The sequence below is a fragment of the Ambystoma mexicanum genome, unplaced genomic scaffold, assembly GCF_040938575.1.
Source record: "Ambystoma mexicanum isolate Mex_15411 unplaced genomic scaffold, UKY_AmexF1_1 Mex_scaf45, whole genome shotgun sequence".
Classification (NCBI taxonomy): domain Eukaryota; kingdom Metazoa; phylum Chordata; class Amphibia; order Caudata; family Ambystomatidae; genus Ambystoma; species Ambystoma mexicanum.
The window spans coordinates 776,676-793,643 of NW_027182461.1; the positions used below are offsets into that span (position 1 = coordinate 776,676).

Sequence of the window (16,968 nt, forward strand, 5' to 3'; positions counted from 1 at the left end):
CTCGCGCTTAGCCCAAAATGGTGGCCTGGCTCCCAAAATGGCCAGACCACGAGGCTCCTTTATCCTGTCCGCTGACCGTCTTGCCCCCTTCACCTTCCCCAGGTCGAGCCGACCCGGGGCCTTCCTTATTTGGGCATGTACTTTCCCGCGAAACACAGATGCTTTCGCTGGCTTCTACAGGCCTTGTGTGTGCCTCCAGGATGTGGGCTGGGATGTCTGGTCCCAATACACATCCTGGGTGCCAGAGAGTCTAGGGTGGTGTGAATGCCTGGGACCACGGTGGTCCGTGATAGGTCAACGTATGGTGTGAGTGTTTTATGAGCGGATCTCCCATTGGGTCCCCTCCGTTTTGGCGCGAAGGGAACCGTGGATAAGAGGGGGCTGGAAACGCCACTACCATGTCGATCTCCTGAGTTCTCACGAACAAAGGAACACAGGAGCCAAGTATCCTGCAGCCACGAGGCTGAACCGAGGATTCGCTGGTGACCCGCTGAAGGTCTGCTCCTCTGCACTGCTGTCGCTTTGTGAAACCCTTTCTACCTCTGATTGAACCAGAAGGCCTGTACTGGTACTTCGACCCTTGGAATAGCGGGGACAGCTATTCTCGTCATCTTCACCATCTCCTGCATGTAAGCCTTCGGAAGTGTCTCTGGGCCATCCAGCAGACTGACCAGCCTACCCAGGAGTCTTGCTCTCTAACCGCTCCAGGTTGTGTTGTATTTCGAATCCTTGTCACTCTCACACGATTCGTACACTTGGCATTCCCAGGTCTGAAGTGAGTAGTGTACATTTGGCTGAGATACACACGGCCGCTCCGTTGCCCTGCTGTGGTAACAAACTGTGCGGGTTCACTTCGTTTGGGACATCTTTAACTCAACTCTGCTGCTGCAGAATCTACACGACAACAAGACGTCCCCTGCTCCCCTGAACCTGCCAGCACTGAAACTGACGTGGAGAAGCCTGGGTCTGCTTGCATCGGGGACCGGTGAGTAGCATAGCTAGGAACTGGTCACCCTCCTGCAGGAGCCCATAGCTTTTCCCCGCTGTGTCAAACAGCACGCCTTTCCGTACTCGCGCTCTGCTTCTGCCCACAGTAGAGGCTGCGCTTGAGTCGAGGAACTCTGTTCTTCTTCATTTGTGCGCCAAACTGAACTGCCTGATTCCCTCGAAGAGACTCCCCTTTTTGCCCGTTGGCACCAGCGTGTGCAGGTACTTTTGAGCACAAGGCTCCACTCTTCGTAGGGCTTGGACTTCCTTTTAGTTAGGTGCCTCTGAAGGCGGACTGGGTCTAATCATTATTTCGCACTGCCTGTATTCCTCCCCTTCTAGGTGGACTACACATTTCGTGCATCTAACGCTTTAGACTCGTTTGTATTTGTATATATATTGTATTGGTTTGGTATGTGTTGGTTTACTAGAGTTTTATCGTGATTTCTCGCTACGGTCATTGTTGCAAAGGCCTTGGAATAAATGTGTATATATTTTTAATATAACACCTGTTTGGAGTAATTTGTAAGTGTCCTTGCTTTGTGTGCTCATTGCGGGCTTTCAGTCACCCTCACCCCTCTTGAGACCTAGTCTTGACCGCCGTGATCGCTACCCTGATTGGTCTGGCTTGTCCAGAGGTTACCCTGTTCCAAGTAATTAGGTTGGCCTTCTGAACCTCTGCGCCTCCAGGACAGAGTTCAGAAATCTGTCTTAACACTTGTGGCCCTACATTTGATTCTTCTTTTCATCAAAGACTCCTAAGACCTTGTGCAAAGACTTTTCCATCTACTTACCAGAAGTGCTTCATCCTATACAAGACTTTTGCCCATTAACTTTGGCTTAGCCTATTAAACTGAATGACTCTCCTAAGGGAATCAAAAAGTATTTGCCTGCTTAAGAATATTTGTGGTCTCTTGTTGATCTAATAACCTTTGCCTTTCACCAACTTCTAAGAGTATTCTAAATGCCAACAGTAAGATATTATTAGCAATGGAAATGTGTTAAATCCCTTACATTTACTAACTAGTGGCAACTCTGTATCCGGAGCAACACGTAGCAACCAGCCCATTGGTCTACAACAAGGCCTCTGTAATGTATTACAGCTAAAAGAGACAGATCTGGCAGCGCGCGAAGCACGCCTGACAAAAAGACTCTTAGCCGATTTTGAAGAAATGAAAGATAGATTAACAGTAAGTTTCACTCTTGGAGCCTCAAGCAATAACAGCACTGCGGAAACTGTTTCCGACATAAATTATGAAGGCGACCAAGAACGTACCATCAGTGACAAAGCGTTAGGTCTGAAACAGACATCTTTGGATCAGAAGCGCAAAGCAGACCGCCTCAACTTAAATCCAGCAATTGACATAACTCCATGCCCAAAAAGTCATGGAACTCACCCTTGCACTATCGCCAATACTCGCCCAAAAACGCAAAGACAGGGGGGAAAAGCAATTGATGTGGAAATCCAACAACGGCCGAAAAGTACTCCAACAATCACTATGAACGAACAGAGTACTTCAAGCAAAGAGAACACTGGCAGCTCACACTGTAAAGATTCTGATTCAAAATCGAACCTATCAGTTGCGGCCGCCATACAGATCCATAATAACGTCTTGGCTGCAACATCTCTTGCCTTGATTCCATTCATAAAACTTTATGAAAGCTTGAACGAATCCTCCCAAAACAACGGAGCTATCATGAGACACATAGACGACAAAATAAACAAAATTGAAACAGAATTCGTGGCTTTCCAATTAAGACAAGAAGTCGAAAATACTCAGTCTGCCGAATACATGAGCAGGCACTGTGAACAACTGCTGATGGAACATAAAGGATCCAAAAAACGCATTGAAGAAATGCTTGGAAAATTAACACAAATGCAATCACATGAAGTAGAGAAAAGAGATACCACTAAGAATACTAATGTCAAAATAGACACAGGGATACAATGCAAATTGGACACAGAAATACGTGACACAGAAAATGCAAATAATAAAATTATCTTAGTCACTGGTCCAATCTTGCAAGCTCCCATTGACATAACAGGAAACAGCTCAACCATGGTTCCGAATAAACGGACTAATGGAATTACGCCCGAGATAAACAAGATTGCTAATTTTTCAAATCAATCTCTGGCGGAGGGAATCATTGATTCAACTGTTGATTCGCGAAATAGATGCAGTGAGATAAACCCGAAAACGGGGAAGAGTTCTGAGCAGCCATCATGTTCCTCCGCAAAAGCATCATATGGCATTTTCAGCGGCCCCGCCAAAAACCTTGAGATTACGGCAAACAAAGAAAAAACAATCTCAGAGACAAATAGTCACCCAAAGAAAAAGCTAGAAAAAAAAGAACATTCAGACTGTCCCAAAACACAGAAGTAATATAAAGCAATTTATAAGAAATTTGACCACGCCGGTGAAATCAAAGTCTATCGTAAACAAAAGCGCCAGCAAATCAAATACAAATAGTAAAGTGGGAAAAGCTGAGATAACAGCTGAACCAAAGTGCAAATCGCCTGCAAACCCAAAAAAGCGGATGAGAATCGAATCAGACCAGAGATCTTCTGATCTCGGAGATCTAATAGAAGACCTATGTAACTTGTCTACATATGATGATAACGAGGCAGAGGATTCTCCGCGAGGATCGGCTGTGGACTTGACAAACATGTCGACAAGCAGTTCAGACTCACCAATACAGACAAAATCAGGGAAACCTCTTTTAAAGAAAACAGGAAGCCAGAAAAGTGATATAGGTGAGGTCGGGAAGAAACAAAGAACAAATGTCGAATCCTTGTCTGGACAAAAGCGTGGAACACCGGATTATATCTCCAAGTGAGCAAACAACTTTCGTTCGGAATTAAATCCAAAACATACGTCCGCTCACAACTGCAAGTCCTTTTATGACTTACATGATTTTCCCCGAACAGCACTTAAGGCATCCTATCAAAAGATCATGATCGAAAACATCTTCCGAAACGAATCAGATGTTAACTTGAATCGTGGAAACATCTTATGTCTACTACATGCAGTACCAGCGCTAAGGAACATCAGGTCCGACGACATCCGTATTGTCGAATACTTTTCGGAAGAGCGAGTTGACATTGTACTTCTCCACATAAATTCCCAAGCAGTACGTACAATGTTTCTATCTGCAAAGCAGGACCTCTTGTGCTTGGGATTTGAAATCTCACTTTACGATCCAACAAACAGCCAAGGACCAACAGTGATCTCTGAGAAAATAAAAGCGAAAGAAACCTTGGAACAGCAACGTGATAGCTTGAGGAGACAGTTAAAAATCACACCACTTAGTAATGCAAAGAAAAGGAACCATGACAACAAGTTAACTAAGCTTTAGCGTAAGAGAAAAAAAGGAAATTGATGCGCCTGCGACTGTGATTTCTTGGAACACAAGGGGCTTCAACCATCTATACAACGACTTCCCGGTTGATCTAACTGATAATTTCGCCATCTGCTTACAGGAAACCTGGTTGCGGGTGCCACCAACTAAAGATGGATATGTAACACTGCTAAACCCAGCAGAAAAAACAGCAAGGGACGTCCATTCTCTGGCTTAATTACAATGATAAAATCAGGAACAAATTGGGAAATAACTGAAAAAATGAATCCAAATAGTTATGTTCAAGGAACACTACTTCAATCCACGAATACTCAAAACAACAAAGAATACCTATTAATCTTGAACGTGTACTGGAATCCGTTAAAAATCTCGACTGACGTATTTATATCTGCTGTAATGCAAATAATAGATAGCTACCAACGTACCTGTTTGGATCTTGCAATAATCATATGTGGAGATTTGAACATTTCGTGGTTTGATGAACATAAGAAACCCATCAAAGAAAATTTGTTAGATGGATGTCATGGAAATAAAAACAGAACGCAATGGAGAAAAGAATTAGAAGCCCGTGACTGCATGATGGGGAATGGTCAAGTGAGAGGTGACATACCACCAAATTTCACCTGGGTGAACATGGGACATAAAAATACCTTAGATTACTTCTGGATTTCTAGAAATGTGTTTGCAACTATCACTAATCTTCAAACTATACCTACAACCAACAGTGATCATTACCCATTAGTAATGTCCTGGTTGTTGAAACATTAAAAGAAATGTAGGACCAACAGTAAAGCACTTGAAGTAAATCATGGGCGAAATCGACTAAGGATAAAAGAATACCAAATTATCAAACTGTCCAATGATATACAAGCGACAAACTATGATAACGGCGACCTTTTAAACTACATACCGTTGTTACCTAACCTGAATACAGGCTTTGCTAGGAAAGTATCCCAAAATAATAAAGATCATAAACACAAGTGGAGCCATACTTTGATGAATCAAAAAAAACAACTCAGGAAAGACATAACCAAATTAAAAAAACAGCCTGGAGCGAATGTCTGGTGCCAAATAAAACAGAGAAAACAACAATATCGAAATTGGTTAAAATCCTTCTCCTATCAGAGAGATCAAGAGCGTGGCGAAGAAATGCTGGCCTTGATCAAAAAAAATAACTCAAGGGAAATATGGAAAATCCTGAATAAAGGCACGGTTAATCAAGACGCCCTAATGTCTAATGGAGTGTCCGAAAGTGCCTGGATAACGCACTTTCAAAGTGTCTTTACAGGAAAAAAGACACCATACCTTGAAGAGAGTGAAAAAAACAACACAAATTGGGACATAATTAAGTCTAGAGAAAACATTCTAACGGCCATATCAAAATTAAAGACCTCAAGAGCTGCAGGGCCAGATGGAATCAGTAACACTATGTTAAAAGAACACAGCCTTGCCTGGTCCAAATTCATTAGCAAACTTTTCGTGGCGAAGCCGAAAGAAAACAGGTACCGAGCTCATGGACTGAGGCAATAATAGTACCAGTATATAAGAAGGGCAGTCGTGACGACCCCGCCAACTATCGACCGATAGCCCTCCTGGACACTATTGGCAAAGTGCTGGCGACTTGCTTACAAAAAAAGCTATCTGCATGGGCCAATGAAGTCAACCTACCTGATACAAGACAAACTGGTTTCACAAAGGGCGTGGGAGTAGAGAACAACCTTGTTCTGGTAAATCTGTTAAAACTTGATGCCCTAAATAAGAAAGATCAATTATTCATGGCATTCATCGACTTACAGCAAGTGTTCGATTCAATTAATCGAATTAAATTATGGGAGAAGTTGGAAAAGCGAAACTGCCCAAACGCCTTGCTTCAACCGATAAAGGCACTACACTCCAATACAACAATTAGAGTAAGACTAAACGCAAGTGGAGACCTGTCTAAACCTATTACTACCTCCAGAGGAGTAAAACAGGGATGTCCACTTGCTGCCATCTTATTCAAACTCTACATTGCCGACATCTTTACTGCATTGGCAAGCGTCATCTGCTTCCCCCCAAAAATCAATGGACATCCAATAAGTTATGTGATATATGCAGATGACATAGTATTGGTTGATAAGACCCAGATAGGTCTACAAAGGCTCTTGTCAAAGCTTGAATCCTACATGATTGATAATGATTTATCAATCAACGTGAAAAAAACAAAAATTATGAGGTTTGGCAGTGATCGAGTCGCCAAAAAAAAAAAACTTCAAATTGAAGAAGTCAGGGAAATTTGATATTTAGGAATAATGATGAACACCTCGATTCGTGAGCAGAGCTGGGTTTATGATCTATTCCAGCGGACCCGAATGCTCGCCCTACAAGGAGCAAGAATACACTCTTTATACGGAAAATTTTCAGTAGTACCGCTACGTACGTTTTACACCCAAAAAGTGGTACCTACAATAACTTTTGGGGTAGAAGCAGGCTGGAACTTGGATCTAAAGATATGGCCCACCTTGGAAGGCTTATTCTGGCGCCAAGTCCTGAGATTGCCAAAATACCTCTCAATGACCATAATACGCCACGAATTGGCACTAGAAAGCCTGTACGGAACAGTTCTATGGAAATCTCTGTCACTTCTACGAAAGATGGAGATGTCGAACCCTGCACCAGCTTATAAAATCTTAAAATCTGAAGGAACACATCAACATAAGGGGCTGCTCTTAAGATGGTCTGAGAAAGTGAAAGCCATCTTGCACAGTGCAAATATTTCAACGGAAACCCTGATGAATCGCCCACAGATCGCGAGAATAAAACTAAAAGAATGGTTATGGATAGACAACGTGAACAAACTCGAAACAATGCCGACAGCATTGAATCTTGGGCCAACAAAGAATAAAGTGGACAATATGCCAAACTATCTGTGTCAATTTCCATCGAGATATCACAGAGACAAATTCCTTAGACTCAGATTAAATCTGCTGAAAACTAACCACATGCAGGTGACGAGAAAAATGAAACCAGATACTGAAGAAGCCTGTCGGCACTGCAATCTCTTTGCAGAGTCACTAAAACATCTGATAATTGAATGTGTGGCCCTAAACAAGTTGCGTTCCATCCATTTGAGCAAATTTAAGCCAGTAAATGAAGAGATGGAAGATCTGTGGTTTCGGATACTGAGTGGAAGCTCGACACATCTTACCTGTTCAGTGATAAACTTTCTAGACAGAGTCCTAATCTGAAAACACTTGAACTAAATTGTCAATGGAAAGCGTCACTAACGATCTTAGGATAAGTTGTAATAAACGTTTTTGTAAAAAACTAGATGTTACAAATAAAAAAAAAAAAAAAAAAAAGTAAGATATTAATGTCCTCAGCACCCTAGCTATTGAAGTCACCTGTGGGTGTAGGTTATGCCTGTGGGCCATCCCAAAAGGGTCTTTACTGATCTTAGAAACTAGGAGTGTACAGGATTGAAGCATAGAGTATCTCAACCATTTGTGTCGCAAAGGAGGGTGAAAACACCCGATTTTAGTTTTGCCGGGTAAGAGGCCCATTGAAACGAATGGGCATGCTGGAGGCTTGGCGGGTGAGTTAGCTGTTTACAAGGCGGGTGACACCCGTCAAAAGCATGTGAGTTGAGAGCTATGTTGAAGTGTATTTGTGTGTTACTATTGTATTGCTCCTTTCTGAAGAAGGCTTATTCTAACTGACTGATGAATACATTAATAATTGTTTATGCAAGAAACCTTGAGTGTAAGAGTTTATTTGAATACCTGTAACTGTGAATCTCTGTGTAACTCCACTACAGCTTATGTTGACCCCTCTTGAGATAAGCCTGGCTGCTCAACATGCTACCAACATTGTGTAGTACAAGCTTATACCAAAGGTTGGGTTTCCTGTAGTCAGAGTTGTTTGTAGTGTTCCCAGAGGCTACTCATACATGCCAACCCTCCCGATTTAGGCGGGAGACTCCCGATTTTTCAGTGAAAAATATTGCTATTTTCATAGCTCTCAACCATTTATGTTGCAAAGGCGGGTGAAAACTCCCGATTTTATTTTTGGCGGGTGAGAGGCCCATTGAAATGAATGGGCGTGGAGGAGGCTTGGCGGTGAGTCCGCTGTTTACAAGGCGGGTGTCACCCACCAAAAGCGTGTGAGTTGAGAGCTATGTTGAAGTGTATTTGTGTGTTACTATTGTATTGCTCCTTTCTGAAGAAGGCTTATTCTAACTGACTGATGAATACATTAATAATTGTTTATGCAAGAAACCTTGAGTGTAAGAGTTTATTTGAATACCTGTAACTGTGAATCTCTGTGTAACTCCACTACAGCTCACGTTGATCCCTCTTGAGATAAGTCTGGCTGCTCAACATGCTACCAACATTGTGTAGTACAAGCTTATACCAAAGGTTGGGTTTCCTGTAGTCAGAGTTGTTTGTAGTGTTCCCAGAGGGTACTCATACATGCCAACCCTCCCGATTTAGGCGGGAGACTCCCGATTTTTCAGTGAAAAATATTGCTATTTTCATAGCTCTCAACCATTTATGTTGCAAAGGCGGGTGAAGACTCCCGATTTTATTTTTGGCGGGTGAGAGGCCCATTGAAATGAATGGGCGTGGAGGAGGCTTGGCGGGTGAGTCCGCTGTTTACAAGGCGGGTGTCACCCACCAAAAGCGTGTGAGTTGAGAGCTATGTTTTTTTCACGGTCTCCCGCCTATAATAACATACATGCCAACCCTCCCGATTTGGGCGGGAGACTCCTGATTTTTCCATCAAAAATGTTGCTCATTTTTACTTTATCCCTCCAAAAATATTTTTAACCTCAATTCAATCCAATGGGAAAATTCCCTTCTCCCGATTTCTTTCACAAAATCTCCCTCCCAGCTGTGGCAAAATGTTGGCATGTATGTAATAAATATAGCCCCAATGCGTTCTTATGGGAAAATGCTAGTCTCCCGATTTCCCTTAAGGAATCTCCCTCCCAAGTGTGTATAAATGTTGGCATGTATGGGTACTGCATACAAACTTTGCCTAACAGACTCTCTCCCAAGTTTTAGTCTTGTTGCGCCCTGACTTTGGGTGTTATACTGTTGATGGTAAGGGCAGAAAATAAAGTGTTCCTGGCGGCTGGCAGCGAGTAGATACATCACAAGTAAGTACTGTGAGGAGGAAGAAAAGGACTACGAGTAATGAGGCTCAGTCTCGGAATTCAGAGTAATCACTGCCAGATCGAATCTGTCAAACAGGAAAAGGAAGGGAGAATACAAGTCGAAAGCCGAACCAGTGAGCTTTGGAAAGTCACGTGCTGTCATCTAGCTGTCTTGGTAGTGTCTTACATGGCGGCCATTTCGAAACAGTCTAAGTTATACGAGTGGCTAGCAATGTTATTCCGTAGCCAACAAACTAGGACGACGAACAATGAAGTGTTTGAAGCTACTGGGGCACTTAATAAAGTTGAAGCGAGTTGAAACGTGTTTGAACTCTTCCTAGTGACTTATTTGGCGACCATTTCGTATTTCACTAGCCTCCTTTACTGTGGACCGTGCGACCAGGGATGGCGGCCATTTTGCTTAGGGCTTGTATTTCTTCTTCCTTTTAACGATCGCGGGAGCGCGCCCTCTTTTGGGTGCCTCTGGACCCCGCGCTTTCTGCTGTTCGGGTCATAGTGTATTTTGTTGGTTTTCTTCCCACCGCTTTCCGCAACAGATTCCCGTGATTCCCTGACCTATCGCAGACTTAGCCAGCATGGCTGTCACCCTGGACAAGGAGGCCTATTACCGGCGGGTGAAGCGGTTGTATAGCCACTGGAAGGTGAGGTGTTGGGTGGCAAGTGGAACAGCAGGGTGGCTGGATGCTCCACACCAACTGGAACGAGAGTGTTCACTTGGCGGGAGTGAGAGTTACGGCATGCATATTGTAATTACGCACAGTGGTGCATTTTAATTTTGGGTCTTTACTTTTTAGTTCTCAAATTGCTTTTTTCTGCCGCCTTACCTATTGTGTTATGTATAGAACGAGCACGTTGCGTGCCACCTAAAATCAATTCACCCCGGATTGTGCTCTGTAGAATAGATTTTAAAATTATCAGCCGAATGGTCTGACAAAGACCCTAAGCTGTCACAAACATGTTTTCGAAGTTTTCAGCCTTTCCGTCTCCATCACAACCGACTTGCTGAGATCATATTCACTCAAACACGCCCCTAACAATCTCAAATGTATAAAACATTCTTAAGTGGGAAACGCACGCTCGTGACCAATCTTTTCGTATTTTGCGAGTTTGTCATGATCCGCTATGTCCCTCGCACAGCACATGGCTTGTTCAGCGCCGGGGGATGTGCCAACTTAACGTAAGCAGAGCCCGTCTCTCGCTCTCACCCAGTAGTGGGATATTTGCCCAGAACAGCTCCTCAGGGGGTCTGTTAAACTTCTTCACACTGCGGTTGCCTTGTGTTAGCAGTAGGACTGGCACTACATTGATTTTTCAGTGGTACTTCTGCAATCGGTTGTCAGAATATTGAGCAAGAGTTTAAGATTTCTCGTGAGGTACCGTTATTTTGGTCAAAACTGCGTTATCATGTCGGTTTAGAGAATTGGAGTTAAAGGGAGAAAGATGGTCCCTTGCAATTAGGGATTGCCAGTGGTTGTTGGTGGTTTGGCCTGCAGCCTGGCACAAGGTTTGTCGGGGAACCAAAACTCCCAGGTTCCCGAAGGGTTGATTTTTGAGTGAGATGACAAACCTAGTTTAATTCAGGCGCTGGCTGGTCATATTGTTTGATTTCTAGAATGATTCCATATTCTTAGTATCAGAATTAGAGACACGTGATTCCTGACTTTTGCTTCAGTAACAACTTTAATAGAGTAATGCACGTGTCAATGTCGGACAACATATGCCAAGTGAAGTGAAAACAAAAGCCGACACGCGTTTCGACCGTAGCCTTTCTCAAGGAAGAACAGTGGTGATCCTGGTTAAGGATGACACAATTGCGTAGCTTCCCGGTGGGGTGTGGGCTTCGTGCTGGTTAGCTAATCTGTGATCTGCTGTGATGCGTTCAAACGTATCACTGAATCAAAAATCTGGAATCCCATGTCTCTAATTCTGATAGCTTTGAATATGGAATCATGCTTTATAATGTCATCTATTGTTTAAGAACAACAGTTTACCAAGTTTAATGCTAGGTTTTATTTACGATTTGCTTTATTTTGCTTTTAAGTCCGTTTGTTGAAGCTGGGGAAAAAATGTATTGTTTATTTTGGGGTGTTTGGTAAATGCTGTTATGTTGCACTGGGTTCTTGTCCATTATCAGTCTATTTTTAGGGGCTACACCTTGTACATCAATGTTAACAGTAACAAGTATTTACCCATTAAACAGGATGAAAAGTGTCGAACAAGACCACCCGCTCCCCCCCCCCCCCCCCCGACCTCCGTTCATGCTTGCCACTAACTTTATGGCTAATTTTGAATACCCAACTGGTGTGTGGCGGGGTGTTGAGCCCAAGTGTCCGCTCTCCCGAGCTACACTAGGTAGATCTATTCCCCTGTTGACCTACACAAAATGGATCCTCAGGGGGTGGTGTCTGACAAGGTGTAAGCAAAGTAGGTGGACTATGATCCACAGACTCAAGGTGACGAAAGAGGCCTCGTAGCCCCTGTTGGAACACCTGAAAGTAACAGGCTATTTGAGGAACAAAAGGTGGAGCTCCTCCCTAGTAGGTGACTAGGATGGACCGACAATCCGAGGTGGCCCAGTGCTTATATCCCCTTGTGGCAAATGTTGACAGGAGGATTGCAATAACCATTGTCTGTTTCCAATGGTAGATGGATGATTCTTTGGGACGGACGGAAGGATCACAGTGCAGAGTATGACTCCTTGGGACGGAGGGATCACAGTGCAGGGTAATTGGTTGAGTGTGCTCCCAATCCCCCCCCCCATCCTTCTGGCGGTAGTAATGGTGACCAGGAATAAAGTCTTCAGGGTGAGGAACTTTATAAATCTACGGGGGAAAGAGCATACTGTAGAGATCGGTTCATAGTGATAATTTCGACAACAAAAATGTCGAAAGTCAAAATTTCGAAAAAAAAATGTCGACTTTTTTTTTTCAATGCATTTTTTTTCGAAATGGGGTTCCCCCCAACCCCCCCTTTTTTAATTTTAAATTTTTCCCTTTTTTTAACTCCCGAACCCCTAAAATAAATATATAATTAAAAAAAACGAAAGTCGACATTTTTTTTCGACATTTTTTTTTGTCGACATTTTTGTCGACATTTTTTTTTCGAAATTATGACTGCCCACCATAGAGATCCATGAACAAGGAATGGTTCTGTAGAGTGAGTCATCTCCCAAGGGTAAGCGAGCTGTATAATATATGGGAGATGGTATTGTAACTTGGGCTAGCCAACACCCACAGTTCCCAGAATTTCTGGATAACTGCCCATTGTGGCTAGAGTAGTGTGAACGTTTTTAAGCCAACCCCTCTTGGAGGAAATGAGCAGTAGCAGACAAACGAGTTTGGAATGTTGTGACTGGAAGATTGCAGGGTGGATGCTTTCCTACAGCTTTGTATGGACTTGTATTCTTTATGAATTCTGTGTACCCTCTCCATGAGTTCTTCCTCACAGCATGCCCCTCTTTAAGAGGAGATGGAATTGAGAGCCACCTTCTTCTCGGCTGCCAGTCTTGCATGCATGTGATGCCTACTTGGGGACAGGTGCCCATGGTTGGAGCTGGCTCCCTCAACCCATCAAATACCAATTTGGAGAGGAATTAATTCGGATGTTGCATCCCCTCCAACAGTCAAGCAGCCTGCGATTTACTCTTTGTGAACAGTCAATTTAAATTACCCTGGAGTGACTGGGTATTAAGAGTTGTGTAAGATTGTAGTGAGTGGTGGATACCTGCATATTATCTCTTTTGAGGGCCCCTTGTGCTTGTCAACCAGGTCCCAGTCAGCTGCATCCTTTTTAGGTGATTTGGATTGGAGACCACATCATGCTATATAGGAGGGAATCTATTTTCACAGAGACTGTTCCGTCCCCTCTAGGGGGTACAGTTAATGCGCAGAATAATCACAATTCTGTTGGGTTCCATTTACCCTCAAGATTATGGACATGATGTCGGAGGGGGGCGGGTGTTGAGGGGAGTCCTTTCTTAGTGGTCTTCCTGAAATGACGTACCTTAGGCTTGGCGTTAACAGGCCCTTGTCACACGGACCCTCCCCGCCCCTTCCATATATAAATATTTAGGTTGGGAGGAAAAAGATGACCACGAAAGGGGCAATGAGGGTGAATACCTGGAGACCCAGCAACTGGGTTGGCTTCTATCCTTGGCAGTACTCTTGTCCTATATCTCTCATGAGAGCTTTGTGTGGCCTTCTCTTGCCCAATCGTTTCCTGTGAGGAGAGCTGCACAAGTCGGGACTAGGTGAGAGCGACATGCTTTTATTTTGCAGAGTGCTTACCCCCCATTGGTTTGCAAGTGCGCTCTTTCTTTCCGCTCTTGCCTCGTCCCTCGCACAATGAATAAGCCTTTTAAACCTTGGGAACCAATCTGCCTGTCGGGGCTTAATTCGATTTAGTCCTCCTTAACCTTTTGCTTTTCTTCTTTTTTTTTTTTTTTTTTTTTTTGTTGTTGTTGTTACCTGGCCTTTTTGTGGACAGAGGGACTTCTACTGTAGTTGGCCTGCCACTATAACTCTTTTAAGAGTATATGGTCCTATGTTAGCCCATACCACTTGGGACCGATTCACTGCATTATTGCTGCACTATTTTGGTAGCCATTGGGGTAGTAATGCTCGGATTACTTACCTCTTCCCAGTACTTACCTTTGATAGGCTCCCTTTTCAAGCTTCTTCTCTGTTGACTGCCCCCCCCCCACACACTGTTGGAGGTAGACCTCTGCATTACCCATGAATCCTCCAAGTCATGGGATCCTTCCCCCTTAAAGTGAGGGGGGGGGGAAAGGAGACCTGTACTAGGACGAGGAATAGTAATGAAGGTTACAGGTTAGTAATCTGATCGTAAACTCCATGTTCATCTTTCTCACCCCAACACTTGCATTTGAGATGTACCAAATCCAGGTTGACTGAGACAGGGGTCTTTGACGAATAACCACTCATACATGAAATATAATGCCCAGCCACCCAATCACCAATTGTATTGTGCCTTTCAGATCATAATGAAGGGCACATTCAATGTGCCACAGCTTGAGCCACCCCAACTCTAAACAGTGTTGACCTGGGCCCCTCCACATTCACTCGATAGGTTTTGCTAAATGTTTTGGAACTGGCCCAAGTCACAGCCCTACAAATGTCTTGCAGAGAAATGCACTGCACATTGGCACAAGAGGTGGCCGCCCATCCTGTGGACCCCCTCACACCTGGCCCCGTGGGACGTAGGTTTGATTATTCATATGCCATCAGGATGATCCATCTAGTAATGGTTGCGATGGAAGCCTTCTAACCGCACCTCCATCCCCAAAGGTAACAAGTAAATTGTCTGTCTTCCTAATGGATTCTAATGCTGCTCGTTTGGCATCCAGACAGGAAATGCATTTAAGGAGTCTCTGCAAAACCTCACTCCCTCTGAGAGGGGAACGATGCTCTCTAAACACCGGAATGGCTGCCCATTGTGCTCTTAAGGTGTACACTGCTAGGCTCTTGAAAGCACCTGCATGAAGGAGGAATTGCAGTATCTCAGGAATCCCACACGTCCGTGCCGGGAGGTTCTTTCTGCCACACCATGCTATAAAGCTGGCCCAGTGGCAGTCACAACACTTCAGCAGAACCTTCTGGACTGCTTCTGTCACCTGACCTCAAAGTCTTATCCTTTTGAGGTCATCTCCTTTCAACTTCCAAATTCACCCACCCCCTATTGAATGGACGGAGGACAGGGCTGTTATCCTGTATGTTCCAACTGTAGTTCGAGAAGCACCAGGAACCACCCTCCTGGGTCAGTAAGGAACCACCACTATCGCTGTGACTAAACTCTCCCTTATTTATTGATCTCCTGTGGGATTAGTGGAATAGGAAGGAAGGCATAGACTACCTGCCCCAAACATGGCTATCACAGTCCTCTCTGCTGAACCTGTCTGCTGCCACATTGTCTATTTCCCCTCATGTGGATCATCTGCAGGGAAGACTGGTGTGTCAGTACGCTGTGTCCAATAAACCTTGCAAGGACCCCAAGAAACTGGTATCTCTATTCCCACGCCTTGACAATTTATATTGAACAGGCATGTAGTATTGTCTGTCGTCCCTATTACGGTTTGATCTTGAATCGATTTCTAAACACCAAGGCCCTGCCAATGACCCCAGCACCTTGCTATTGGAGAAGCGTTTAAGTTCTTCCAGGGTCATTTTATCCCGGGTAACCTTGCCCCAGAAGAGCAACCCTCCCCTCTGATTCCCCCAGCCTAGGCCACTGTCATCTGTAGACAGAATGATTTGTAGGTTACAAGCTCAACCCCCCCCCCCTTTGGAGGTAGACTAGAGAGGACCACCAGAGGAGATTTTTCCTTGTGGAGACCGTGATTGGGATCTTACAGTTGTATTTCTGAGACGCTGGGTGCTAGAATGTGTATCAAGAGAGACCTCCAATGCAGCCTCGCTCATAGGACCACAAATGCACAGGTGGGCTATGTGCCCCTGGAGAGTCAAACAGGTTTCTGGTTTTCACCAAGTCTTTGCTGAGAAAGGTACACAGAAAAGTCTGAATCTGCCAGCTCTAAAGGTAGATGACCTAAACGGTCCTTTGTACAAAACTGGGCTTCAGTCAACTGAAGGTAGTGGATGGAACCTGCTCAGATGGTTTTCAGAAACCCTCCACTTACCTTGGGACCTGCAAACCGTGTGGAGGTGAACTATGATAGACTGAATCATCCAGAAAGTTGTGGTATACCTCAATGCCCTCGTTATGCAGAGAAGCCACCCACAGGGCCAGTCGCTTTGTGAAAACTTTGGGGGCAGACTTCAAACCGAAAAGGACGACTCGGAACGGGAAGCGGTCTACCCGCACTGCAAACCTCAGGAAATGCTGATGTTTCTGAAAATTGGGATGTGATAATGGGGGTCCTTGAGATAAGAGCCAATCTCCCTTCAGAGTGTTAGGGATGAGTCTTGGCAGGTTTGCCATCTTGAAAGTCCTGGTCAACGCAAATTTGTTTAGGTCTATTGTTAATCTGAATTTATTGCTGTCCGCTTTGGCACCATGAAGATAGTGGAGTTGAATCCCAATTCCTTCGGGGACCTTCATACCTTCACAGTGGACCTTTGAGTCCCAAGTGTTAGGTTGCTTACAACATAGCCTATCCATTGGTGCTCTCTCGGCAGGTGGGCCCACAGTGTTTTCTTGGGGGAAGAAGGCAAATTCCAGTCTGTGACCCACACAGTGTTCTATGCCCTGGGGTCTGAGACCAATCGGGCTCATGTCTTGGGGGGGGGGGGGGGGAGGGGGGAGAGGGGGAAAGTAAACCAGTCTGCCTCCCAGTGGCTGACAGCAATTGCCAGTGTTTCTGTCCTTTGGCAGGGGCCATGGGTTTCCTGAATGAATATGTAAACCCTGACTTTTTCTGTTAGTCTTTTGATCTGGAGAAGCATGGTTTGCTATTGGTCTGTATGTAGAGGTGTCTTTTTTTCCGT

General features: G+C 44.4%; 1 protein-coding gene across 2 annotated transcripts in view; it reads left to right on the plus strand.

The window, feature by feature from the left end:
• Positions 1 to 9,920: 9,920 nt before the first annotated feature.
• SUPT16H (SPT16 homolog, facilitates chromatin remodeling subunit) overlaps positions 9,921 to 16,968 on the plus strand; it is a 979,449-nt gene continuing 972,401 nt past the window's right edge. Inside the window, exon 1 of one of the 2 annotated variants that reach the window (XM_069642728.1) lies at positions 9,921 to 10,251. In XM_069642728.1, the coding sequence (XP_069498829.1) occupies positions 10,081 to 10,251 (171 nt within the window). In that variant the 5' untranslated portion in view covers positions 9,921 to 10,080. The remainder of the gene's footprint in view (positions 10,252 to 16,968) is intronic. The other variant, XM_069642729.1, reaches the window with a different exon arrangement.